A 27,697-nucleotide genomic window follows, 5' to 3' on the forward strand; every position below is an offset into this window, starting at 1 on the left:
GAGAAACACTTTCATCTAACTCCTAAAGATATGTAATGAAGGCACCAGGCGAGCCTCCATGGGGAGAGCAGTCCATAAATGGGGAGCCACCGCAGAAAATGTATTTTCTCATGTTTCCACTGTCCAGACCTCTTGGGGGGGCACATGAAGAAAAGCCTCAGATGATGATCTGTAGACAATGAGTTCAAGCACATGAGCCTAAAATATATCTTGTTTGCAGAATGTACAGGCCTGAAAGATTAGAGACAGATTAGAGAACTGGGCCAAAAGAAACAAGATGAATTTTAACAGGGAGAAATGTAAAGTACTGCACTTGGGCAAAAAAAAATGAGAGGCACAAATACAAGATGGGTGACACCTGGCTTGAGAGCAGTACATGTGAAAAGGATCTAGGAGTCTTGGTTGACCACAAACTTGACATGAGCCAACAGTGTGACGCGGCAGCTAAAAAAGCCAATGCAATTCTGGGCTGCATCAATAGGAGTATAGCATCTAGATCAAGGGAAGTAATAGTGCCACTGTATTCTGCTCTGGTCAGACCTCACCTGGAGTACTGTGTCCAGTTCTGGGCACCACAGTTCAAGAAGGACACTGACAAACTGGAACGTGTCCAGAGGAGGGCAACCAAAATGGTCAAAGGCCTGGAAACGATGCCTTATGAGGAACGGCTAAGGGAGCTGGGCATGTTTAGCCTGGAGAAGAGGAGGTTAAGGGGTGATATGATAGCCATGTTCAAATATATAAAAGGATGTCACATAGAGGAGGGAGAAAGGTTGTTTTCTGCTGCTCCAGAGAAGCGGACACGGAGCAATGGTTCCAAACTACAAGAAAGAAGCAGTAAGAGCTGTTCGACAGTGGAATTTGCTGCCAAGGAGTGTGGTGGAGTCTCCTTCTTTAGAGGTCTTTAAGCAGAGGCTTGACAACCATATGTCAGGAGTGCTCTGGTGGTGTTTCCTGCTTGGCAGGGGGTTGGACTCGATGGCCCTTGTGGTCTCTTCCAACTCTATGATTCTATGAAAGAAAGAGGGCAAATAGAAACTGGTCGAGCCTTTAAAGTACCCCATAGTCGCCTTGGGCTGGTCTTAACCATCCAGGGGTCCTTTACCTCTTTTTACCATTTACTGGCATATTGGAATAGCCAAGAAATAAACTTTCGGGTCAGAGAAGAGAAATAATTTCAGAAGTATTCAGATCTGAGTGGGACAGAGGAGAAAAGCAGGAGCAAGACAAATACTAGGCATTTAGCAGAGATAAGTGGGAACTGCAAGAGCAAAAGGAGTCTTCCAGGAAAAGGCTGAGGCAGCAGAGACAGGCAGCTTGGGGGGTGAACACAACTGGGCTGGGTCTGCTAGGAGTAATGCCTATATCATTTAGCAAACCTTAAAAAAAACCAAACACCATTGTGTGGGGGTGGCCAAGCTATATTCATGGATCCTTCATTTTAAAGGTCCACAGTGCTTATAAAAGAACAGCCATATCTGTGTCTACTGTATGTCTCCACCCTCTCTTCTTAACCAACAACCAGGTAGTTTGCAAATTGCTAAAGACACAAAGCCCACAACTTTTGGTCTGCACAAGGATTTGTGGTCAAGTAATAATAATAATTTATTATTTATACCCCATCCATCTGGCTGGGTTTCCCCAGCCACTCTGGGTGGCTTCCAACCGAATATTAAAAACAATACAGCATCAGTAAACAGGCGTGCTGAATTGGCTATCAAATTTCAAACAAGCCATCTTTTTTAATGGAGCAGTAAAAAAGCCAAATGTTCAGCACCTAATTTCTCCCCTTACCCAACAGTCTTTTCTCATACCTAGCATTTTGCCGTTGGCCTTTGTGCAGATACCCTCCTCAGCCATTGACAGGTTGAGTCAGAAATAATTTTTCCTTTTTACCAAACAACTGTATTAGGACCATGAAGAGGCTTTAATGTTAAACTGCAACTTATGGTAATAAGAAAATTAAAATAAATAATAATAATAATAATAATAATAATAATAATAATAATAATAATATCTTTATTGTCATTGCCCCCTCTCGGGGACAACGAAATTACTTGACTGCTCCATAAAAACACTAATTAAAACAATACAGTATAATACAGCAAGGAAGATTAGATGACTTTCAAAGTCCAGGCTTCCCATTCAGGGCCGAGATCGCTCTGGAGAAGAAGCTGCTCTTAAGACGGCTCGTTCTTGTCTTCATCGTCCTGTATCTCCGTCCCGACGGCAGGAGCTCGAAGAGACAGTGACCAGGATGCGATGGATCTTTTACTACGTCCAGTGCCTTCCTATGGCACCTTGTGGCATAAATCTGCTCTAAGGTGGAGAGTGGGCAGCCAACAATGCTCTCTGCTGCCTTAACAACTCTGCACAACCCCATCCTGTCCTGGGTAGTACAGCTTCCGTACCACACACATAAGCCATAAGTGAGCACGCTCTCAATGGCACAGTGATAGAAGGCAAGCAGCAGTTTCTGCGGAAGATGTTTTTTCCTTAGAATTCTCAAAAAGTACAGTCTCTGCTGCATCTTCTTCACAAGCCCCCTTGTGTTGACACTCCAGGACAGATCCTCTTGTAATTCAATGCCCAAAAATCTGAACGTTGTTACCCTCTCCACACAGACCCCATCAATCAAAAGTGGCTGGACATTGCTCTTCTGTCTCCTGAAGTCCACCACAAGCTCCTTTGTCTTCCTTGTATTTATGAGCAAGTTGTTAGCTCTGCACCACTCTGTCAGCCGCTCCACCTCATCTCTATAATCCGTTTCACCCTCCCTTTCAGGGATGAGCCCAATCACGGTTGTGTCATCTGCAAATTTGACAACCCTATTACTAGGGTGAGCAGCGACACAATCGTACGTGTAGAGAATATAAAGGAGCGGACTGAGTATGCATCCCTGTGGTGTTCCTGTGTTAGTCTTAAGCATATTAGAGGTATAAGGGCCCAACCGAACCCTCTGGGGGTGGTCTGACAAAAAGTCCAATATCCACCCACAAAGTGATAACGGAAGCCCCAGATCTTCCAGTTTAGACATCAGACGTTGTGGTAGAATGGTATTAAATGCCGAGCTGAAATCTAAAAAAAGCAGTCTGGCATAACCCCCCCGCTGCTCCAAATGGGCAAGGACGGCATGGAGGGCAATCGCCACAGCGTCCTCTGTCGATCTTTTCGTTTTATAAGCAAATTGGAATGTGTCCAGTCCCTCTGGTAGGCAGGCAATGACATAATTTCGTACCAGCTTTTCAAAGCACTTCATGCCTGGGACAACAGAGCTGTAAGATCTAGTGCGGCATGAGACACTAAATTTGTGTTTGAAGATAGAAGTTTGAAAGGGAGCAGCCAAAACCGAAGATGAGGAAGTTCTGTGCCTCATCTCCAGTAGCTCATTTTGAAATTGAATAGCATGAAGAGCTGGTAATAGGCTTCCCTTATTCCAGTTCCTGTCTCAACTGCAGTCACTTTGGGACCCAAATGAGGAAATGCAGGGTGTCAATTCTCTGCTAAATAAATAAGCAAGCCTTTAGATGCAGCTTACTATGGAGCACCTAGCAAGTGATAATGTAGGTCACTTTGCCATGCATAGCTCCTCCTGCTAATTCCTGCATATCACCCTGCTTGTAAAACACATAGCTAGATGAGATGACTGAAAAGCTAGCAACCACATCCCATTGTCCCACCCATCCTGCTTCATTACCACAGCCTCTCCCCTTTAACATTTTAAGAGCTGATTTGAGGCATAGACACCCTTTCACCATAGCCAGCTTGCTAATTTCCTTCTGTAAGAAAAAAGGGTAGTTTCTGAACTTGCATAACCCTGACTATTTTAGTCTCTTCCTTCATTTCCTTTTTCATGCCACATCAAAATCTCTGGTGAAAGGATAGTTGTACAGGTGTAATTGTGCACATTCAGAAAGGTTTGTTTTACTATTTGATATGTAGTATATTAGATGTATATCCAAGAAGTTATGTTGTTCTTAGGGGGGTGGGTGAGAGAACATCATGCAGGTCAACAGTGTTTCAAGTCAAAGTTATAGCATACAGTATTCCCTTTCATATTCCCATATACATTGGGCATCACTTTGTATCCATTTATGAATTGTGGTGCCTTTTGGCATGGCCATAAACAAAAAAGTTTGCATGTGCATTTTATTAAAGCCAACAAAAGTGGTAAAAGCAGGCCTCCGGTTTTGAGTTAATCTACACAAAGAGATGTGTTATTCTCTGACCAAGCAGCCAGATTGCATTTTCATGTAAACACCAACCTGATGGTACTGTGGCCTTCCCAAGGAATAGTAATCCCTGTTTCTACACTGTGTGCGGATCAAGGACAAGATGAACCTACATTCCGTAGTGTGCAAGAACGCTGCTTATTAAGTCAATTGTGAAGGAGCTGTTTTCCATGCGCTTGGAACCATAGAATGGTAGAATCGGAAGGGACTGCAAGGGTCATCTAGTCCAGCCCCTGAAATATAGGAATCTTTTGCCCAACGTGGGGCTCAAACCCATGACCCTTAGATATACGATATCTTTATTGTCATTGTCCCATACAGAACAATGAAATTGAAACTCTATTGACTGAAGTATCCTGAGTTATGTTGATGTGCAAAGTATCTTCTAAACACTTTGGGATTAGAAGAGAAGGAAGAAGGGCATTTATTTCAATCGGAACACATTACAGAAAATAGCTTGCAGCTTTACAATACATTAAGAGTGCATGGTGCTTCCCACCCCCCAACATACCCTCAGGTTTATTAAACCAACGCAATCCAGTTAAACACAACCCCAGCATAACCATCTGCACAATTCACTGTTTTCATGTTACTTGCAAGTCTACTAAAATAACAGTCCTCAACAATAGATTGTTGTGAGAGTGAACAATTCAAGTGCCGTATTTTTTGCTCTATAAGACGCACCAGACCACAAGACGCACCTAGTTTTTGGAGGAGGAAAACAAGAAAAAAAAATATTCTGAATCTCAGAAGCCAGAACAGCAAGAGGGATCGCTGCGCAGCGAAAGCAGCAATCCCTCTTGCTGTTCTGGCTTCTGGGATAACTGCACAGCCTGCATTCGCTCCATAAGACGCGCACACATTTCCCCTTACTTTTTAGCAGGGAAAAAGTGAGTCTTATAGAGCCAAAAATATGGTATTCTGTGGCTGCAACCCAAGCATACTATCAGAGAATAATCGCCACTCAACACAGTGCGATTCATTTCCAGGTAACCATACATAAGATTGCACTATAAAAACTTTTCTGTTCTGAAACAGATGCAGAAATATTGCTGCAACACAACCTGTTTGGTGTAGCTTAGGTTGAAGCTTCCGAATAACATGTCAAGAAACTTTTACTATAGGGGAGAAGCTAGGGAGGGAAGAATGCACACTTTTCTATTCAAAAGGGAAATGGCCTGTGGTCAGGAAGAAAAAATATTGTACAGCCAAACACAGAACAACCTTTGCAAACACATTGTTCTAGCTACTGAAAACTGAAAGACTTTCCATACAGAACAAAATATGCTGTTTTCCACAACACTGACCAAAAGCAGCTCCGTACAAGGACCAAGTTGGTTAAAATACAAAAGCAGCATCATTTGCGCCACCCTGTGCTCATGCATATACAGCATGTTAAGATACATGCCATAATCAGATTTAGTGGCATTCCCTTTAAGAACTGGAAAAAGATGTGCAATATAAAATGATATGTTTAACTGATTAATTCTAATGCCAGTAACTAAAAAGATGGGGCCTTTTCTGATAAGAGGGGGAAAGAAACAGCAACAAAACACATCCTTTCAGACTAAGATAGAACAAAATACAGTGGTGCCTCTGGTTAAGAACTTAATTCGTTCTGGAGGTCCGTTCTTAACCTGAAACTGTTCTTAACCTGAGGTACCACTTTAGCTAATGGGGCCTCCTGCTGCCGCTGCCGCACAATTTCTGTTCTCATCCTGAAGCAAAGTTCTTAACCTGAGGTACAGTGGTACCTCGGGTTAAGTACTTAATTCGTTCCGGAGGTCCGTTCTTAACCTGAAACTGTTCTTAACCTGAAGCACCACTTTAGCTAATGGGGCCTCCTGCTGCCACCGCGCCGCCGGAGCATGATTTCTGTTCTCACCCTGAAGCAAAGTGCTTAACCTGAAGCACTATTTCTGGGTTAACAGAGTCTGTAACCTGAAGCATATGTAACCCAAGGTACCACTGTATAGTTTGCCTCTAAGCAATGGCTGGCTGGCTTTTCCAGCAATGACAAGCTTTTGGGCCGGGGGGGGGGGAATTCCCTGATGGGGAACATTACAAAATCAGCATCAACGGTAAAATCTGATGCACTGTTTGGAATCATCATTTGTATTCATGAAGTCCACATGGCTTCCTGGAAAGCATGGAGCTTGCTCTTCGTTCCCCGCTTGCATCATCAGTCATAGCCATACGGGGGAAGCCTTGTTAATTTCACTTGTTCTGGATGGCTTGCAAATCACGCTGACAAAGCTTTTCCTTTCACTTTCTACTCCTGGCTCCCACCACCAATCAACCCATTCCTGTGTTTCATTGTTATGCTGTATTATGAACCATAGAGTAAAAAGAAAAGAGAAACTGAAAGGAAAGTATTTGCTATAGTATAGATTCAGAATCTACCTTGGTGCATCTAGCTCAGTGCTGTCTACATGGATTGGTAAACTCGCTCTCAGTCCTCCCCAGAGATGCCAGGGATTGAAGCTGGCACTTTTTATAAGCGAAGTATGTACTTTGCCTCTGAGTTGCAGCCTTTTCCCAATTATCTGTTTACTTTTCTCTCCCATCTGTACATGTTCCCTTGAGACCTGCAGGGAAAGCTCACACCCAGAACTTAATTTCTTTAAAAAGCAAGAAAGGAGGTAGGACACTCTATCACACTACAGGCAAAAACCAAAGTGTTGGGATTATTTTTTTATTGTGTAGAGGGAAGCATTCAACCTCAAGAATACCAAGAAACACCAAACCCAATATATAGTTATGTTGCACTCAGAATCATGGAATTGTAGAGTTTGAAGGGATCCTGAGGGTCATCCAGCCCAACCCACAGCATGCAAGAATCTCACCTAAAGAACCTAGGGCAGATGGTCACCCAAAACTACTACTGCTAGCTGGGGGAAAGAGCAGAATTTCCCTTTGAAATCCACAAACATGTGTGAACACCTGTTTGTTAATAGTAATATTTTCTGTGAGTGATCTGAGTGTATTTCCCTCATCTAATCTTTGACATTCAGATCACAGCTTGCATTTCTGGGAAATGCTGTCAACACTTTAAAGGAAGAAGTATAGTTCTTGGTGGTTCAGGCCACAGGTACCCAGGAGTCTTACTATCAGAAGACATACCGTATTTTTTGCTCTATAAGATTCACTTTTTCCCTCCTAAAAAGTAAGGGGAAATGTGTGTGCGTCTTATGGAGCAAACGCAGGCTGCGCAGCTATCCCAGAAGCCAGAACAGCAAGAGGGATTGCTGCTTTTGCTGCGCAGCGATCCCTCCTGCTGTTCTGGCTTCTGATTTTTTTTTCCTTCTTGTTTTCCTCCTCCAAAAACTAGGTGCGTCTTGTGGTATGGTGCGTCTTATAGAGCGAAAAATACAGTACTTTCCTTGTAATAATTTGTGGTTTTTAGTATATTTTCTCTCCTTTGCTTTTTACTAGCCAAAAGGTGGAAAACCTGTGGCCCTCAAGGTGTTGCTGGACTCCCTCATTCCTAGGAAGCATGGTGAATAGTAAGGGGTGACAGGTGTGGGAATCCTACAACCTTTTAAAAGGCCCAAGTTCCCATCTTTTAGGAGTTCAGCACCCAATTCTGCTTTGTTCTGCATCCAGCCTTCCCAAACCATGTCTGCCTTACCTAGTTTACACTGCAAACTGCAGGCAGGGGCTGCTAACATTACAGCTAATTTTTACAGCGCCTAGTCTCTATAATTATCACTATCATCTACTGGCATCTAGTGGACAGGAGCTGACTTACAGTCAACACTCTACAGATAGGCTGGCACTGTTACATGTCTCAAGAACTGTATTTACAGAGTCATCAAGGATTAGTTAAATCTAAGCCTATAACGCATAGGTCTGCTTGTCAGGCCTCACTTCCTAGATCTAAAAAGAACAACTTGCACCCCATGCTTTCCTGTTGGAAGTCATTTTCACACCATACACCTTACATTAGGTAGGAGAGACTGAATAGCTAAGGAAGTCCAGACTATAAAAACAAAATCAGTTATGCTGAAACAATCACCCAGAGCACTTAAGGGCTAAATAAAGCTATATTTTGTAATTTTACACCCTAATTAAGGCTCCTGGGACTAATCCCCAATGAATACTACGGGACATATACTTCCAACTAAGCATGCCTCGTTTTGTGTTGCATGAAATGTCCTTAAGGGAAGAATTGCACCCACTCACCCTGCCTTGCCTTGTTAATTTATGTAAGGAGTTTTGTGCCCTTGAGCTTGAGGTTGTAAGGAGTGCCCCAATGTGAGAGCCTGAGTGTATAAAAAACATCTCTGCATCATTAGAACAGACATTCAGTTGGGATAAACAGAAGAAGAAGAAGAAGAAGAAGAAGAAGAAGAAGAAGAAGAAGAAGAAGAAGAAGAAGAAGAAAGTTGGATATTTCAAAATGCAATTGAAGGGATGGGCTGATTTCTTAGCATATACCCAAAGTGTATTTACAAAGCGGCCTACAACTGGTTTGAATCTCTCTGAATTACAGTGGTACCTCGGGTTACAGACGCTTCAGGTTACAGACTCTGCTAACCCAGAAATAGTACCTTGGGTTAAGAACTTTGCTTCAGGATGAGAACAGAAATCATGCTCCGGCAGCGCGGCAGCAGAAGGAGGCCCCATTAGCTAAAGTGGTGCTTCAGGTTAAGAACAGTTTCAGGTTAAGAACGGACCTCTGGAACGAATTAAATACTTAACCCGAGGTACCACTGTATTATGATAAAATTTGTATTGTGGAGTTCTGGGCAGTGATTGGACACTGGCAACTCTTTTCCATATGCTATTGGAACAGTGCTTCATCTTACAATGTTTCAACAACCAACTAACCAGCCTCATTTTAAAGTTAATATTGACTCACTTTAAACCTGGGATTCAGAAAAATGGGTAAGACTCAAGCATGCATGTTTTTGAGGGTTCCACAGACTGATACTCAAAATCCCAGTACCATGTATTTGGAAAGTAAAGCACATGTGGTACACATATGTGAGCCACCTTTAAACATTCTGCCATTAGTAAACTTGTACAGGATTGCTCCAAAAGTGGCTGGCAGAATGGTAAACCTGTTTTGTCACTTTCTCTCACCCTAGAATAGTTCTGCTATAAAATGGATGAGTGGTTTTAATGTTCTCCTAGCTTACACAAAGAGGACACAAGCACTGCAACTCGTAAATGCTAATACAGAATTGGTGTAAAATAACTTTATACCAGCTTTGACCTACCTTTTAGTAATGACAAATGTTTCAACACTGCCAGTTGGCACTCCATCTGCAGAGTAGGGCTGGGATGCTGGTCAACTGGCTGCCTATTTCATTGGGGCCAAATATTATGTGAAGTTGAGAATACCCTAACCTTTATTATTACATCATGGAATCGTTCAATAGGAACGGCAGGAGTGAGGGCACCTTCCTTCACCTTAGAGGCAGCACCTGAATCTCCACCTGTCTCTCACACATTCTGTATTTAAGGGGAAGCCTGCATTGCACTTTAACTCCTAGAGAGCTTCTGCTCTCCTCACTTTCCAATTAATGCACATGATTTAAAATTTCCCAGGACCTCTGAAAAGGTACGTAAGAATTCAAGAGAAAGGATGCCATAGCCATCACTGGCTCCAATAATGGAGACCAACTCTATCAATTCAATTTTTACCCTCCATTAAGCCAGCTATTGGTATAAAGTACTGTGCAATGGGAGCAATCTTGGCCAGGGCAGAAACGCTTTAAAACAACCCTGTTTGTCCTTGTATGCCTTAAGAAAACTTGACCTACTTGAAATAAGTAAAAGTATGTTGCTGGTTGCTGAATTTTAACTGGAGTTACAATAAAAGGCTAGTAGAAGGCCATCTAGCAATAAAAGAAATGTTGCATGTTGAAGGCTTCATCTGCATGTTGCAACATTATGAGGTCAAGGTTAGCAGTGGTAGAATGTACTGCACAATTTTAGGCTGTGGGGAGGGGGAGGTTGTCAGATTTTGAATGTGACCTGGTTTTAAAAATAAAAAAACACCCCACTAGCAGACAACTAGCACAACAGCAGGGAGAAGGCTGGGTTAGAACTTTTATCCTTAGTGTGCTAGTGTGTTTGCTTGTTACTTGATTACTCCCTCATCTACAACTACACAGTCTATTTTATCCTATCATGATTCTGCCACCTCATTCTGCTGCATAGGTAGACCAGACCTAAGGTCGGATTTAGACATAATATCAGGTCTACAAGAAAAACGTATCCTGTGCATCGTTCCACACAACTAGCTTCCCTAAACTGAGAAGAGAAGGAGCCCAGGGCAGCAAGTGCAAATTCTATCAGCTCCCAGTTAGAATGAGAGGAATGTCAATCTTCGTTTTATATAATGCAGCCATTTTTGTGCTAAACTTGAAAACTGCCTGACGTGCCTGAGCAGAAAAGCAGTATATAAATCCAAAAAGTGAATAATGAACTGATTTGAATGGAATGTGAGTGACGCTTGCCTGGGTCGTTGATAGAATCACAGAATTGCAGAGATGGAAGAGACCCCCAAGGGTCATCTAGTCCAACCCTCTGTAATGCAGGAATCACAGCTAAGGAATCCCTGACAGAAGGCTAACCAACCTCCATTTAAAAACCTCCAAGGAAGGAGAGTCCACAGCTTTCCATGGTAGTCCATTCCACTATCAAACAGCTCTTACTGTCAGAAAGTTCTTCCTGATGGTTGTCAGAATCTCCTTTCTTGTCACCTGAAGCCATTGGTTTGACTCTCTGGAGCAGCTGAAAACAACTTCACTCCATCTTCCATGTGACAGCCCTTCAGATAATCTGAAGATGGCTCTCATGTCACCTCTGACTCTTCTTTTTCAGGCTAAATACACCCAACTCTTCCACATAAGGCTCGGTTTCCAGACCCTGATCATCTTGATCGTCCTCCTCTGCACACATTCCTGCTTGTCAATATCCTTCTTAAATTGCGGCACCCAGAACTGGACCCAGTATTCCAAGTGTGGTCTGACCAAGGCAGAATAGAGTGGTGTCCCTTGATCTGGACAGTGTACTTCTGTCGATGCAGCCTAGAATAGCATTCACTTTTTGTGATGCTGCATGACCCTGTTGACTCACATTAAGCTTATGGTCCATTAAGATCTCCAGATCCTTTTCACATATAAATGTACTTACACAGCTCAGGACCTCAATACCTTAAGGACCGCCTCTCCCCATACAAACTGACCCAGACCCTGCAATCGTCATCTGAGGCCCTTCTCTATATCCCCTCTCCCAGAGAGGTTCAGAGGGTGGCAACAAGAAAACAGTTCTTTTCTGTGATAGCTCACCATCTGTAGAATGCTCTCCCCAGAGAGGCTCAGCTGGTGCATCATTACATGTCTTTAGACACCAGGCAAAAAAATTATTCTTTACCCAGGCCTATGGTTATTAAATAATCTATGGCCTGCAAAAGTGTTGGGGATAGGACTCTTATTATTATTATTTTACTTTTTATTATGATTTTATCATTGATATTGTGCAATATGTTTCTAATGTTGTACACCACCCTGATCTTTTGATAAAGGGTGGTATATAAATTGAATTAATAGTAATAACAACAATAGTACAGTGGTACCTCGGGTTACATACACTTCAGGTTACATACACTTCAGGTTACAGACTCCACTAACCCAGAAATAGTGCTTCAGGTTAAGAACTTTGCTTCAGGATGAGAACAGAAATCATGCTCCGGCGGCACGGCGGCAGCAGGAGGCCCCATTAGCTAAAGTGGTGCTTCAGGTTAAGAACAGTTTCAGGTTAAGAATGGACCTCCGGAACAAATTAAGTACTTAACCCGAGGTACCACTGTACTGGTAAGCCAGGTTTCCCCTATCTTATATTTGTGCAGCTGGTTCTTCCTGCTTAAGTGTAGAGCCTTACATTTGTCCCTACTGAAATTCATTTTGTTAGCTTGGGCCCAGTTCTGCAATCTCTTAAGGTCATCTTGAATCCCGATTCTGTCTTCTGTGGCATTAACTACCCCTCAATGGGCACACATCTTGAGGGGCAGGGAAAAGACTTGCACCTTGAACACACTGCATAAACAGCTTCTGTGTCATCGGGAAAGGTCCCTTGGGCATAAACATGCAGTTTTGCCAGTTGCCGGGGAGCAATACTATTGAGTTTATGCCCTCTTTCTGACCTTCCCAGGGGTGGGATGGGACAGATTTGGCTGGTTTTTGTGGGTGACAGGATGCAGAATGAGATGGATTTCGGCTGTAATCCAGCAGTGCTCTTGTGTTCTTACGGATGCTTGCTGTGTCATTATTTTTTTTTAACCACACACATCACATATCAAGTGCCCACTTCAAAAATCCGGATGAAATATACAAAAGAGCTGGCTGGCTACGTCACTCTGATTTTAGGATTTTTGCCATACTGCTATGGGTGGTGCAATAGGGGACTGTCGCATTTGCTCTGCTTCTTCACCCGCCATTCATTTTCTTTTATTTGAGTGCAGTGGGGGCTCAAAATCCTTTTAGATGAGGGCAGCGGGGAGGGTGGTAATAACAATACAACAACACAATAAGAATAGTTTGCACTCGACTCATGATGATACAAGGATATAATACGAATAGGGGCTCATCCCTTTAACAAGTGGGGGGGCTGTAGGTTCTCACACTTTATCTCAGACTCCCTCCGTCCCCTTTTCAGGTAGAAAGCTGGGTCTGGGCATCAATAACACTACTACTACTACTAATAATAATAATAATAATAATAATAATAATCTTCTTTGGCGATCACTCGTAGCTGAGTAAGATTGTCTTCTATACAGCAATGTGAATAAATTGTACTGGACTCATCCCTTTAACAGGTGTGCCTTGGGGAGGGGAGACCCCTCTGCAGGTTCTCAGCTTTATCTCAGACCCCCCCCCCCTCCATCCCCTTTTCAGGTAGAAAGCTGGGGCTGGGCATCAATAACAGTAATACTACTACTAATAATAATGGCATACAGCAATGCGAATAAAATTGTATTGCACTCATCCCTTTAACAGGTGTGCCGTGGGGGAGGGGGGACCCCTCTGCAGGTTCTCAGCTTCATCTCAGACCCCCCTCTATCCCCTTTTCAGGTAGAAAGCTGGGGCTGGGCATCAATAACACTACTACTAATACTACTACTAATAATAATAATAATGGCATACAGCAATGCGAATGAGATTGTACTGGACTCATCCCTTTAACAGGTGTGCCTTGGGGAGGGGAGACCCCTCTGCAGGCTCTCAGCTTTATCTCAGACCCCCCCTCCATCCCCTTTTCAGGTAGAAAGCTGGGGCTGGGCATCAATAACACTAATACTACGACTAATAATAATAATAATAATGGCATACAGCAATGCGAATGAGATTGTACTGGACTCATCCCTTTACCAGGTGTGTCATGGAGGATGGGTGACCCCTCTGCAGGTTCTCAGCTTTATCTCAGACTCCCTCCATCCCCTTTTCAGGTAGAAAGCTGGGGCTGGGCATAAATAATACTAATATTACTAAAAATAATAATAATGGTAATCTTCTTCTTTGGCGATCACACATAGCTGAGTAAGATTGTCTTCCATACAGCAATGCAAATAAATTGTACTGGACTCATCCATTTAACAGGTGTGCCGTGGGGGAGGGGAGACCCCTCTGCAGGTTATCAGCTTTATCTCAGACCCCCCTCCATCCCCTTTACAGGTAGAAAGCTGGGGCTGGGCATCAATAACACTACTACTACTACTACTACTAATAATAATAATAATAATAATAATGGTAATCTTCTTTGGCGATCACTCGTAGCTGAGTAAGATTGTCTTCCATACAGGAATGCGAATCAGATTGTACTGGACTCATCCCCTTAACAGGTGTGCTGCGGGGGAGGGGGGACCCCTCTGCAGGTTCTCAGCTTTATCTCAGACCACCCCCCTCCCCTTTTCAGGGAGAAAACTGGGCCTGGGGTTCAATAGTACAATAGTAATCAATAATGGTGGTGATGCAATCGGATCGTCCCTGTGACGATGCAATCGGATCGTCCCTGTAAGAGCCTTCAGCCCCCTCCCCACTTTTTGAAGCGAATAATATTGGGGAGGGGGTCAACACCCCTAGCACCTCATGCCGCCCCCCGTCGATTACTATTATTCCTATTACCATGGATTTCTTCGTCACCCGCCCCTCACCCTAAGGACCCAGGGCGGGGATGCGAGGGGGCACTTACCGCCCGCAGGAAGCTGAGGAGGAGGCTGAGGCGGCGGCTGAGGAGAAGGAGGAGGAGGCGGCCTGCCGGGCCCCTCCGGGGGTCTCGAAGAGAGGCGCGCCTCCGTCGCTTCTCCTCACAGGCGCTCCCCCCGCGGCGCCGGGCCTCGCCGCTTGCTGCTGCTGCTGCCGCCGCCTCCCCTTCCTCCTCAGAGGGGGCTTCTCAGCCAAGGGGCCGCTCTCCATGCCGGGCGAGACCAGACTCGCCTCCGCTGAAGCCCGGGACGAGAATGGTTAATGGCGGCGGCTGAGGGAGGAGGGCCGCCCGGCCGCCGCGGCACAAAAAAAGCCGTTTGAAAATGGCGGCGGGAGCCGCGCCGGCCAATCGGCGCCGCCGACGGCCGGTTGCTAGGAGACGGCGCGAGGGGGGGAAAGAGGCCTAGCTGCCAGGCCTGAGGCCTTCCTCGCTTTGGGGATTATTTATTTTTCAACAGTATGAGGGTGGTGTTTTGTTTTGTTTTCCGCCTCTCTTCCTCGTATCGCCTCGTCTCGGGGAACGTGGAAGGAGTAGGATTAGGCCTACGGGTTTCAGTGGGTCTACTCCCGAGTATGGTGTATTATGTAGGCATCTGTGCACGTCAGGCGGCTTACAGATAAAAGACCAGAACACAGCTAAAATCATCAGAAAAAGAAAAAGAATAGAATAGAATACACACATATTTTGTGTGCATTTATTTTTTTCCATAAAATAACTCATTTGAGAATTCAGCTCCCATTATGGCAGTATCCATGGTTTCCATCTCCACTACTAGCATCCAGTTTACTCTAATAATATTAATAATAATTATTATTTATTTGTACCCCACCCATCTGACTGCGTTACCCCAGCCACTCCAGGCGGCTTCCAGCATATATAAAAAAATGTTTTACTATAACATTAATGTTGTGACGTGGGGTTTGTGATTTCAGCTCTCTTGACATAATATGCTGGAGACAGTTCTGTAGTAACACTTCTTTATTAAAGCAAACAAGACTGAGAACTGAGGAGGGGAGAGCTACATTTATAGGGACAGGGAACTAGCTAGAAGGGATACATTTTGGAGGGAACAATATCAGGCAATCACAGTCCTGCCTTTTGGAGGAAACCAATAAGACAGAGGATCCAAATACAGCAGCTTAAATGAACCAATAGTAGCTGTACCCTCTGGAACCAAAAGGCAGTTACTTTACCCTAATGCAAATACAGACAATAATAATACAGATATAAAATCCTTTGACTCAACACACAACAATTAAACTTTAAAAAGCCTCTCTATAGAGGGCTGCCTTCAGATGTCTCCTAAAATATAGATCCAGTTACAGAAAGTGTATCTGAAGAAGTGTGCATGCACACGAAAGCTCATACCAAGAACTAACTTAGTTGGTCTTTAAGGTGCTACTGGAAGGAAAAAAAATTTTTGTTTTGACTAAAATATAGAACTATTCAAAGCTAAGAAATGAATGCTGGTCCAGGGAATCCTTTGTTAGGATAAACCTGCTGACAAGTTTATTCTGTTAGTTGATTAATACACTTATATTTCACCTCTACTCCAAGGAGTCCAAGGTGGTGTACGTAGTTCTCCTGTTGCATGTAATATTATATATTGCATCTATTGTCAGCATATAACCAGTGCTCAGAGATGTGCAGTGTTCAAGGTGTTACTATTTTGGACCAGTTCACCTGCAAGTTTGCCTTAGCCCATAACATGTCCATCTGACCTCTTGGATTTGCAGAACTGGCGCTGCTTAGATTCAGTTCTCCACATCTGCACACCAGTTGGCGATTTATTTATTTTTTAAGTCCCAATATCCAGTTTTGCCTAACTTTTTTTTGCCAAGCAATTTCCCCTAACATGTGCATTTATACTCGCACTTTACTCTGCTATGTGCATCTTAGTACACATGACTTGGTTGGAGAACTGCCAAAAAGTGTGAATTTTGGAGTATGGCTGCATTGCGGTTTGCACATTGCTTAAAGGTAAAGGGACCCCTGACCGTTAGGTGCAGTCGTGGCCGACTCTGGGGCATAGCTGTCAAGTGTCCCTTATTTGAAGGGAAAGTCCCTTATTCCAGTGCCATGTCCCGCCGCTGTCCCTTATTGATGGATGTCCCTTAAATGATGTCCCTTAAATTTCAAAGGAAGCAGCTCCTCTCCCTCCCTCCCTGCCGGCCAGGGAGGAGGGAGGCTCCAAGTATGTTGCTTGGCTGTGTTGCTCACCCAATAAGAAGTCTAAGAATGACTGGGGGGTGGAGCTTGGATGCCTTGTGTGTGGCTAGTTAATGCAAGCTGAGGGGGGTTTTGAATGCTGGACGCCATTTTGTTGCACGTGCTGCTGCAGACTTTGCAGTGCAAAGCCAGGCCGGGGAGCCATCTTAAGTTGAGGCTGCATAGGCCTTGTGGTGCATGTGATTCAGATTCTATTCAATTGAACCTCTGGTTACAAAGTTGGTTGGACAGTGTTCTCGCAGCCACCAGCATGAGTTTGACCAGACTGCAGGAGGACAGGAAGACTGGAGTGCCTGGAACAGGTGAGGCTGCAGGGTCCCTTATTTTGGCTGCTGGTCCCTTATTTTCAAGGCTGCTGGTGCCTTATTTTCAAATCTGCAAGTTGACAGCTATGCTCTGGGGTTGCAGTGCTCATCTCGCTTTATTGGCCGAGGGAGCCGGCGTACAGCTTCCGGGTCATGTGGCCAGCATGACTAAGCCGCTTCTGGCGAACCAGAGCAGTGCACGGAAACACAGTTTACCTTCCCGCCGGAGCTGTACCTATTTATCTACTTGCACTTTGCCGTGCTTTTGAACTGCTAGGTTGGCAGGAGCGGGGACTGAGCAACGGGAGCTCACCCCATCGCAGGGATTTGAACCGCCGACCTTCTGATCGGCAAGTCCTAGGCTCTGTGCAAATTAGATAGGTTTAAGTGTGAACTGAATCAATTTTCTCCCACATCCCTGTCTCACTATGGAGCTATGGTCTGCCCCCCCCCCAATCACCTGTGATACAGGCCTGTGTCAGGTCTGCAGTTGGTACAGAATACCCCTTTCTTTGGAGGCGGGCTGGTAAGGTGGTCTTTAGAACTGCCTCGTGCTCAGTTTCTGCATTTTTCACCTCCTCCACCCCCATGTGTTACATGTCTGGCCAAAGTCTGAAGGCTCCTTTCAGGTATCGGAGCAAATCTCTCTTGCTGGAGTGAACAGCCTTGGCAAAGAACCACCTGACTCTGGTTTCATTTCTCCACAAAAGGGCAAGGAGCGGAGGGGGGAAGCAGTAAATTAATGTCATCTGGTGCAAAGCAGTTTTGACTGGTTCAGTTATTTTAAGCCAAAGTGTACAGTTTAGAATCTCTGTACCAATGCTAATGAGTTTTGTTTATTGCTTGGCATGCACACAGGGCCATTCTAAGTACTCAGAACACATTTCTGCAAAGAAACTCCATTGCAATCTTGTACTGCGTTGGCATGTTTGGCTGACATACCCTCTTACCGGCTAATATTTCCTATTTTGCCACTGTAAACATTTGCATCTGCAGCCTCAAGGAGCCCCAAAAGTGATGTCTGTAGCTCAGATTTGTCTGCACTGTTGAAGGTATTGCTGGATGTGTACAAGAATTAGGAAACAGACAAATACTGAGCCAGTTTTCCAGGGTTTCAGGACAGACATCTCTCCCAGCCCTTCCTGGAGAGGCCAAGAATTGAACCTGAGTGTGTCTGCATGCAAAGCAAATACTCTACCACTGAACTACAGTCCTCCACTTGATCTAACATGGTTCGTCTTAGATCCTTAAGGAACAGTTTCTCCTAATCTGAGACATCCAGGTTCCTTTCCTTTCATCTCTTCCAAGGCCCTGGCTCATACCTTATTAGCCCAATCCATAGGTAAAGGTAAAGGGACCCCTGACCATTAGGTCCAGTCGTGGCCGACTCTGGGGTTGTGGCGCTCATCTCGCTTTGCTGGCCGAGGGAGCCGGCGTACAGCTTCCGGTTCACGTGGCCAGCATGACTAAGCCGCTTCTGGCGAACCAGAGCAGCGCATGGAAACGCCGTTTACCTTCCCGCCAGAGCGGTACCCATTTATCTACTTGCACTTTGACGTGCTTTTGAACTGCTAGGTTGGCAGGAGCAGTGACCGAGCAACGGGAGCTCACCCCGTTGCAGGGATTTGAGCTGCCAACCTTCCGATCAGCAAGTCCTAGGCTCCGTAGTTTAACCCACAGTGCCACCCGCATCCCAGCCCAATCCATAACTTCTTTCAAATATTAGTGAAGTCCGACTGCAAGTCATTTAATCTCACTCAACCCTTCAAAAATAGCTGGGAGTTTGCAGAATCATTTTCCTTCAAAGCAGTTTACAGCATATATAAAACATAGTAAAATCTCATACATTAAAAACTTCCTGATACAGGGCTGCCTTTGATGTCTTCTAAAAGTCAGATAGTTGTTTATTTCCTTGACATCTGAAGGGAGGGCGTTCCACAGGGAGGGCGATACCACCACCGAGAAGACCCTCTGCCTGGTTCCCTGTAACTTTGCTTCTTGGAGTGAGGGAAGCAGCAGAAGACCCTCGGAGGAGGACCTCAGTGTCTGGATTGAACAAAGGGATTGAAGACGCTCCTTCAGGTATCCTGGGCCAAGGCCATTTAGGGCTCTAAAGGTCAGCACCAACATAACTTCCCCGTTCTTTATTAAAAACTCTTTCTTCTTGATTTCTTCTTATTCCCATAAGTTTTGCCATTTCTGTGTAATCCATTAATTTTGCTTTCTACTCTTCCTTAGTTGAGACAGTATCTTCCTTCCATCTCTGCACATAAGGCATCCAGGCAGCCATGGCTGCTGATTCCTGTGCCCCAGATGTTCCCTCTATTTTCCTCCATCCTTCACTGCTCCCAGTGCAATAACATTTCCAACTTTCATTTCAAATTTTCACCCCTTCTCACGACGCATCACCTGTTCAGTTATCAATTTCTGCTAAGACACTTATGCATTTCTTACAACCTTTCCTCAAAGTAGTCGATTAGAGTAAATCTTCTTTTATCTATCTACAGCTAGAACTGGATATGGAACAACTGATTGGTTCAAAATTGGGAAAGGAGTACGGCAAGGCTGTATATTGTCTCCCTGCTTATTTAACTTATATGCAGAATTCATCATGCGAAAGGCTGGACTGGATGACTCCCTAGCCGGAATTAAGATTGCTGGAAGAAATATCAACAACCTCAGATATGCAGATGACACAACCTTGACGGCAGAAAGTGAGGAGGAATTAAATAACTTTTTAATGAAGGTGAAAGACTGCAAGGAGATCAAACGTATCCGTTCTGATGGAAATCAGCCCTGAGTGCTCACTGGAAGGACAGATCCTGAATCTGAGGCTCCAGTACTTGGCCACATCATGAGAAGAGAAGACTCCCTGGAAAAGACCCTGATGCTGGGAGAGATTGAGGGCACAAGGAGAAGGGGACGACGGAGGACGGAGGACGAGATGGTGGGACAGTGTTCTCGAAGCTACGAACATGAGTTTGACCAAATTGCAGGAGGCAGTGGAAGACAGGAGTGCCTGGCGTGCTCTGGTCCAGGGGGTCACGAAGAGTCGGACATGGCTAAACGACTAAACAACAACAACAACAACAACAAAGTAATCATTAATCACTCTTAAAACATTGCTCTCTGATACCTCTTGAATAACGCTTTGCCTGAGAAAAACAAATCTGACTCCCTCCCCAATCTACAAATCTACTCAACACACAAGGAATACATACTCTGGATGGATCAGAACTAAACGACCCAACCAGCTCAGCACCGACTAACCAGAAGGTCTTTAGACACTCATAGCACAGATATAAAAGTTGTAGTCTTTTCTCGTTCTCTCTTCCTGCACCTGATACTCAGGTATACTACCTCTGCAAACACAGGTTCTTTTAGCAATCACAGCTAAATCCACTGGCTCCGAGGCACCCCAGGGTCAGGTTAATCTGGCCCCACGATTTGCAGGATGGTCTGATGCTGCTTTAAATGCACATGGAGGCGGAAGAAGAGGTTTAATCCACAGGCATGCTGGCAACTGCTGGATGACGAGTAACAGCCCCCAGTCCAAAGGGGGAAGAATGTGCACCGAGATCTAACTTCAAACATTCTGCAGTTATTGTTTACATAGCGCCATTGGCGCGCCTGCTTCTTTGACATGTTTCAGCCTTGGCACCAAGGCAAGTTGTGAGGATCGGGCCCTGGCTTGAGCTAAACCATAAGCACAGTCTGTTTCAGCTCCTTTCGGACAGCGCATTGAGACTCTGCTGCCTGTTTGGAGTAGAGGTTATAGCATTTGGTGCATGCTTCTAGCTGCACGCTGCACCACCAAGCCCTTTTCAGCTCTGCTTTAATGGAAAAGCATTGGAAGTTAAAGTCACGGGAATCTTGCAGATACAGCTCTAAACTTTCAACTCCCCCTCCTCCTCCCTGCTATGGCGTCCAGATTAGGATGCTGTTAACCCTCTGCTTCAAGCCATTTTAATCACCGCTAATAACATCTGAAAGGGATGCGGGTGGAGCTGTGGGTTAAACCAAAGAGCGTAGGGCTTACCGATCATAAGGTCGGCGGTTTGAATCCCTGCGACGGGGTGAGCTCCCATTGCTCGGTCCCTGCTCCTGCCAACCTAGCAGTTCGAAAGCACGTGAAAGTGCAAGTAGATAAATAGGTACCGCTCTGGCGGGAAGGTAAATGGCGTTTCCATGCGCTGCTCTAGTTCGCCAGAAGCGGCTTAGTCATGCTGGCCACATGACCCGGAAGCTGTACTCTGGCTCCCTCGGCCAGTAAAGCGAGATGAGCGCTGCAACCCCAGAGTCGGCCACGACTGGACTTAACTGTCAGGGGTCCCTTTACCTTTTAATAACATCTGAAGGGCTGCTGGATCAGGCCAATGGGATATCTAGCCCAGCATCCTGTCCTCACAGCGGCTAACCAAAACCCGAAAGCAGGATTCAAGCATAAGAGCACTCTCCCCTCCTATGGTTTCAAGCAACAGATATTCAGAAGCATCACTGCATCTAGCTGAGATACTGGGGCAGGAGATCTGAAAATAATACCAATATATTTCATATCTGGCAACCAATGCTTCTCTTGGGTTTCAGATGGATGGTACATCTTTCCACAGGGCCTGCAAGACAGAGCTGTTCCACCTGGCCTTTGGCTTGGACTCACTGACCCTTACGTTTCCCTCCCCTTATGGTTTTGATCTATGGGCTACTTTTAAAATGAGGCTGCATTTTAAATTGCATTTTAACCTATATTTTAAATTCGTCGTTGTCCCCCCCATTGTGTTTTAACTGTAATTTTACTGTTGTTAGCTACCCTGAGCTGGGCCCTGGCCAGGGAGGGTGGGGTATAAATAAAATTTATTATTATTATTATTATTATTATTATTATTATTATTACATGGGTAGACAAGTCCCAAAAGCCCAGGACACAAATTTTCATGGCCCTCTTGCAGCTGTGGTGGCCCATTTACCAGAACTAAAGTATTTAGTGTTAACTCTGGAAGTGTGTACTCGATTCTGACCAAATAAGCCTCCTAGAGCCTAATGTACTTCATGGGAGATGCAACATCAGTGCCGGATTTACGTACGTACAGTGATACTTCGGGTTACGAACTTAATTCGTTCCAGAGCTCCGTTCTTAACCCAAAACCATTCTTAACCTGAGGCACCAGTTTAGCTAATGGGGCCTCCTGCTGCCGCTGCACCACCGGCGCGCAATTTCTGTTCTCATCCTGAGGTAAAGTTCTCAACCCGAGGTACTACTTCCGGGTTAGCAGAGTTTGCAACCTGAAGTGTTTGTAACCTGAAGTGTTTGTAACCCGAGGTACCACTGTATAAGCTAAACAAGCTATAGCTTAGGGCCCCACTCTCTTGGGGGGGCCCCCAAAAAATAAAGGGGAAAAAACTAGATGTACATTTCCAAAATATAAGATACAAAACAAATAAAATAAAACCTACATACGTACAGCAACAGTGTTTTGTGTTGTGTAGGCTCCTATGATGTAAGTCATGGGCCCCGCCTGCTAGCCTGCTCCCTAAAATATTACTGCTTTGTGCCTTTCTATATATAGGGTTCCTACATTCTGCATGGACTGGTTGCAGGGCAAAATGTGCAAATGGCTTGAGATACCTATGAGGTCCATAAATTACCATATAGCAGATATTCAACAAAAAAATCAGCGACCATTTGTTGTTGACAAAGGACAGCTGGACATATCAAGGGCCCCATTACCTTCAGTAGCTTAGGGCCTCATCAAACCGAAATCCGGCCCTGTGCAACATGCCCAGCAATCTGTGATGTGGAAGGCATAGCTGTCAACCGTCCCTTATTTGGCGGGAAAGTCCCTTATCCCAGCGCTGTATCCAGCTGCTGTCCCTTATTGATGATGTCCCTTAAATTTCCCGGGTTTCAAAGGAAGCAGCTCCTCTCCCTCCCTCCTTGCCGGCCAGGGAGGAGGGAGGCTCCAACTGTGTTGCTTGGCTGCGTTGCTCACCCAATAATGAGTCTAAGAACGACTGGGGGATGGAGCTTGCATGCCTTGTGCCAATCAAATCAGCCGCGTTGCCTGGGGACTCGCCTTTGCTCAGCGCTTCCCAGCGGAGAGGTGACGGTGGTTTTCCTTGCTGCATCCCCTTTGCCGGGTTGCTGCGCTGTGGGAACTACCGCTTGAAGCTTCGTTTGGTTGCTGGCTGGGCTTTCTGCCTTTGGCACGGAGGGGCTTAGAAGTTGAACCTACCTGTGCTTGGAAAATCCCTTATTTTGGCTGCTGATCCCTTATTTTTGAGGCTGCTAGTCCCTTATTTTCAAATCTGTAAGTTGACAGCTATGGTGGAAGGTGATGAATGGTAAGATTCATTTCTCCCTACCCCATAAGGCTTAAACCAGTTCTAATGTTAGGACCGATTTAAATTGGGAAAAGGATATGGGGAGAGAGTTATACCCTGCCTTACCAAGTTTCACACACACAGAGGCACTGCACCTGCAAAGGGGCTCCCCACCACCACTTTGCCCGCTCATCAGTGGGGCATTTGATTGAGGTGTCCTGACACTACCCCACTGATCTCCCATCAGGTTTGGCCCCCAAACAGATCCACAGTACTGGGAGAGACACCCACATTATGAAAAGCTCTTTTCTTTCTGCTGCATGCTGGCTTCTGACGCAGGTTCATCATCATCATCCTAATTTATTATTTATACCCTGCCCATCTGGCTGGATTTCCCCAGCCACTCTAGGCGGCTTCCAACAAAATATTAAAATACTGTAATGCATCAAACATTAAAAGCTTCCCTAAACAGGGCTGCCTTCAGATTTCTTCTAAAAGTCTGGTAGTTTTTGTTCTCTTTGACATCTGGTGGGAGGGCATTCCACAGGCCGGGCGCCACCACTGAGAAGGCCCTCTGCCTGGTTCCCTGTAACTTGGCTTCTCACAGTGAGAGAACCGCCAGAAGGCCCTCGGCACTGGACTTCATTGTCCGGGCTGAACAATGGGGTTGGAGACGCTCCTTCAGATCTAATGGGCTGAGGCTGTTCAGGGCTTTCAAGGTCAGCACCAACACTTGTGCTCGGAAACGTACTGGGAGCCAATGTAGGTCTTTCAAGACCAGTGTTATGTGGTCTCGGCAGCCGCTCCCAGTCACCAGTCTAGCTGCCGCATTCTGGATTATCGCTGAAGGTTTATAGAAAGCGTTCTATAGAAAGTTCTATAGAAAGTACAGCCGGAACAAAAGCAAGAGTAAAGAAACATGCCATCAAACATTCTTAAAAACGGAAATTTACTCCAGTTCGTTTATGATCCAGATAGGCTGTTTACTGAGAGGAGACGCGACAGATTCGGCAGCAGAGTTGTTCTGCAGCCAGGCACACAAGTGTCTCTCATAGCTGTCAACCGTCCCTTATTTGGCAGGAAAGTCCCTTATCCCAGCGCCGTGTCCCGCTGCTGTCCCTTATTGATGATGTCCCTTAAATTTCCCAGGTTTCAAAGGAAGCAGCTCCTCTCCCTCCCTCCCTGCCGGCCAGGGAGGAGAGAGGCTCCAAGTGTGTTGCTTGGCTGCGTTGCTCACCCAATAAGGAGTCTAAGAATGACTGGGGGGTGGAGCTTGCATGCCTTGTGCCGATCAAATCGGCCGCGTTGCCTGGGGACTCGCCTTTGCTCAGCGCTTCCCAGCGGAGAAGTGGCAGTGGTTTTCCTTGCTGATTCCCTTTGCCGGGTTGCTGCGCTGTGGGAACCACCGCTTGAAGCTTCGTTTGGCTTCTGGCTGGGCTTTTTGCCTTTGGCTCGGAGGGGCTTAGAAGTTGAACCTACCTGTTCCCAGAAAATCCCTTATTTTGGCTGCTGATCCCTTATTTTCGAGGCTGCTGGTCCCTTATTTTCAAATCTGTAAGTTGACAGCTATGGTGTTAATTGGGTGACGGGAAGAATCTGTGCAGTAATTTGCACCCAGCTCCTGCAGGACTGAAGATGGCAAGTTGCACACAGTGTCTTCTTAAGCAACTTTTTAAAAAAGGAGCATCAAAAGTCCAAAAAGGAAAAGAGAATCAAAGTTACAAGACAGTTTCTTTTAAGACGTGCTTTAATATTTAGCATTTATACAAATCCGGGGTGTGCAAAGCTTCGGGATCCTTGCAAGAAGCCAGGAAGATTATCCCTTGATGGCAGATATGTGAGGGTTAGAGCAGAAGGTGAAACGTTTTACATCTTACCTAAAGCCCCCACTATGAGCTTGTGGCAATAAAGGCAGCGTTAGGACCAGGGGCTGCCCGATTCACCGCTCAACCTTCCTGCAAAAAGGCAGCGCCTTTCCAAGCTTCAAAACAGATGGTTTTAACTTAATCCTTGGAAAGAAATTTTCTGGCTAGATGCCGTTCAAATTGACAAGAACAGCGGGGGCTGGCTCAATGGTTTTGACTCATACGAAAGAATCTTTCGGTTGGGAAAGCCATTACTCCCTTATAAGTACTTGTAACCAGAGTCCTTTTACTATATACATTCTGCGCTTATGCATGCTTACTCACTTGTTTGGAGGTTCTAGCAGGGGAGCGCAGCTATCGTATACCCTTGACCGAAGAACGGTACACTCCTTCTATCTGGGATGGTCGTCCTCTTCCACCGAGCGCGCAGCTTCGGGAGGGATGCACATGGAGCGGTGAGGGAGGAAGGGGACACCCGCCTAGCCAGCCAGATCAGCCGAATCAACCCTGGCGATCAATGGGGTGACAGATGTCGCAGCCAGATCGCCCTCACATCGCCCTCATTGCCGAATTGCTGTTATTAAGATGAATGTTTTGCCAAGAATGCTGTTTTTGTTTCAAACATTGCAGATTGTGGACAGAATGGACTGTTTCAAGAAGTGGCAGAAAGATATATCTAGATTTGTCTGGCAGGGCAAAAAGCCCAGAATAAAATTTAAGATATTAACTGATGCAAAAGAAAGAGGGGGGTTTGCCCTGCCGGACTTAAAACTGTACTATGAGGCAGCAGCTTTTTGCTGGCTGAAAGACTGGCTACTTCTTGAGAACACAGACATTTTGGACTTAGAAGGGTTCAATAATAGGTTTGGTTGGCACGCATATATATGGTATGACAAGGTAAAAACTCACAAAGGTTTCAAAAACCATATTGTTAGGAAAGCATTATACAATGTTTGGATTCGTTATAAAGATCTGTTGGAAAATAAAACCCCTAGGTGGTTGTCACCAATGGAGGCTAAGGAAGTCAAAAAACTTAATATGGAATCTAAATGGCCAAAATATTGGGAAATTATAGAACAAGAAGGTGGAAATGTGAAATTACAGAGCTATGAGAAACTGAAGTCTAAAGTAAGAGATTGGCTTCATTATTACCAGATAAATGAAGTATTTAAACAGGACAGGAAAATAGGCTTCCAGGTGGAAAAGTCAAAGTTAGAAACAGAATTGTTAGAACCCAATACTAAGAATCTGTCAAGAATGTACAACTTGCTGTTGAAATGGAATACACAGGATGAAACGGTTAAATCAGCTATGATTAAATGGGCACAGGACATTGGACATGATATTATGTTTGCTGACTGGGAACAGTTATGGACCACCGGAATGAAGTTTACGGCATGTAATGCCCTAAGAGAGAATATTATGAAAATGATTTATAGGTGGTACATGACCCCAGTCAAGCTTGCAAAAATCTACCATTTGCCCAATAATAAATGCTGGAAATGTAATGAAACTGAAGGTACTTTCTATCACCTTTGGTGGACGTGCCCAAGGATTAAGGTCTTCTGGGAAATGATTTATAATGAAATTAAGAAGGTGCTTAAGTGTACCTTTCATAAGAAACCAGAGGCTTTTCTCCTGGGCATGGTAGGCCAATCGGTGTCAAAGAAAGATAGGACGTTTTTTATGTATGCTACAACAGCAGCAAGAGTTTTACTAGCAAAGTATTGGAAGACACAAGAACTACCCACGCTGGAAGAGTGGCAGACGAAGGTGATTGACTACATGGGACTGGCAGAGATGACGGGCAGAATCCGTGACCAAGGGAAAGAGACGGTGGAAGAAGATTGGAAGAAATTTAAATTTTATCTTAAAAATTGTTGCAAAATTAGTGAGTGTTAAAATGTCATGGGTAAAGTATAGCAGATTTGCAGCGATAAATGATTGGACAAGAGGAAAGAAAAGGGTTAAAGAAAGGGATTTATAAGTAATTTAGATCAGGGGTTGCTGAAAAAGGTTAAAACAGGGATGCAGAAAAGGGAGGCATGGGGAAGTCGTTGAAATTGGGTATAAGAAAAAAAGACTATGAAATTATACATGTTTATATGTTTGTTTGTTTGTGTATTGTTGTTTGTAATGTCCTATATTATATGTTGAAAAACCAATAAAAATTTTATAAAAAAAAAATATATATGCATGCTTACTCACGAGCAGCGAACTCCTATACATGTCTGCTCAGAAGGGAATGCCATGGAGTTTGATAATAATAATAATAATAAATTTTATTTATATCCCGTCCTCCCCAGTTGAAGACGGGCTCAGGGCGGCAAACAACAATAAAATAATACAACATTCTAAAATCATTTCATTATAAAATTAATTCAAATCAAATTGATGGCAACCATTGGGCTAGAGTCTGTGAAGATTGCCAAAGGAGGGAGTCAGGCTGTGCCCTGACCAAAGGCCTGGTGGAAAAGCTCTGTCTTGCAGGCCATGCGGAAAGATGTCAAGTCCTGCAGGGCCCTAGTCT

At 44.8% G+C, this 27,697-nt stretch overlaps 1 protein-coding gene across 4 annotated transcripts in view; it reads right to left on the bottom strand.

Moving 5' to 3' along the window:
- The window catches only part of NET1 (neuroepithelial cell transforming 1), a 66,935-nt gene extending 52,174 nt beyond the window's left edge, over positions 1-14,761 (bottom strand). For 2 of the 4 annotated variants that reach the window (XM_053405075.1, XM_053405074.1), the window contains exon 1: positions 14,436-14,761. In XM_053405075.1, the coding sequence (XP_053261050.1) occupies positions 14,436-14,659 (224 nt within the window). In that variant the 5' untranslated portion in view covers positions 14,660-14,761. The remainder of the gene's footprint in view (positions 1-14,435) is intronic. The other 2 variants (XM_053405078.1, XM_053405077.1) reach the window with 1 other exon arrangement.
- Between the last annotated feature and the right edge of the window lie 12,936 nt (positions 14,762-27,697).

This window comes from Podarcis raffonei, chromosome 10, assembly GCF_027172205.1.
Source record: "Podarcis raffonei isolate rPodRaf1 chromosome 10, rPodRaf1.pri, whole genome shotgun sequence".
In the NCBI taxonomy this organism is placed as follows: Eukaryota; Metazoa; Chordata; class Lepidosauria; order Squamata; family Lacertidae; genus Podarcis; species Podarcis raffonei.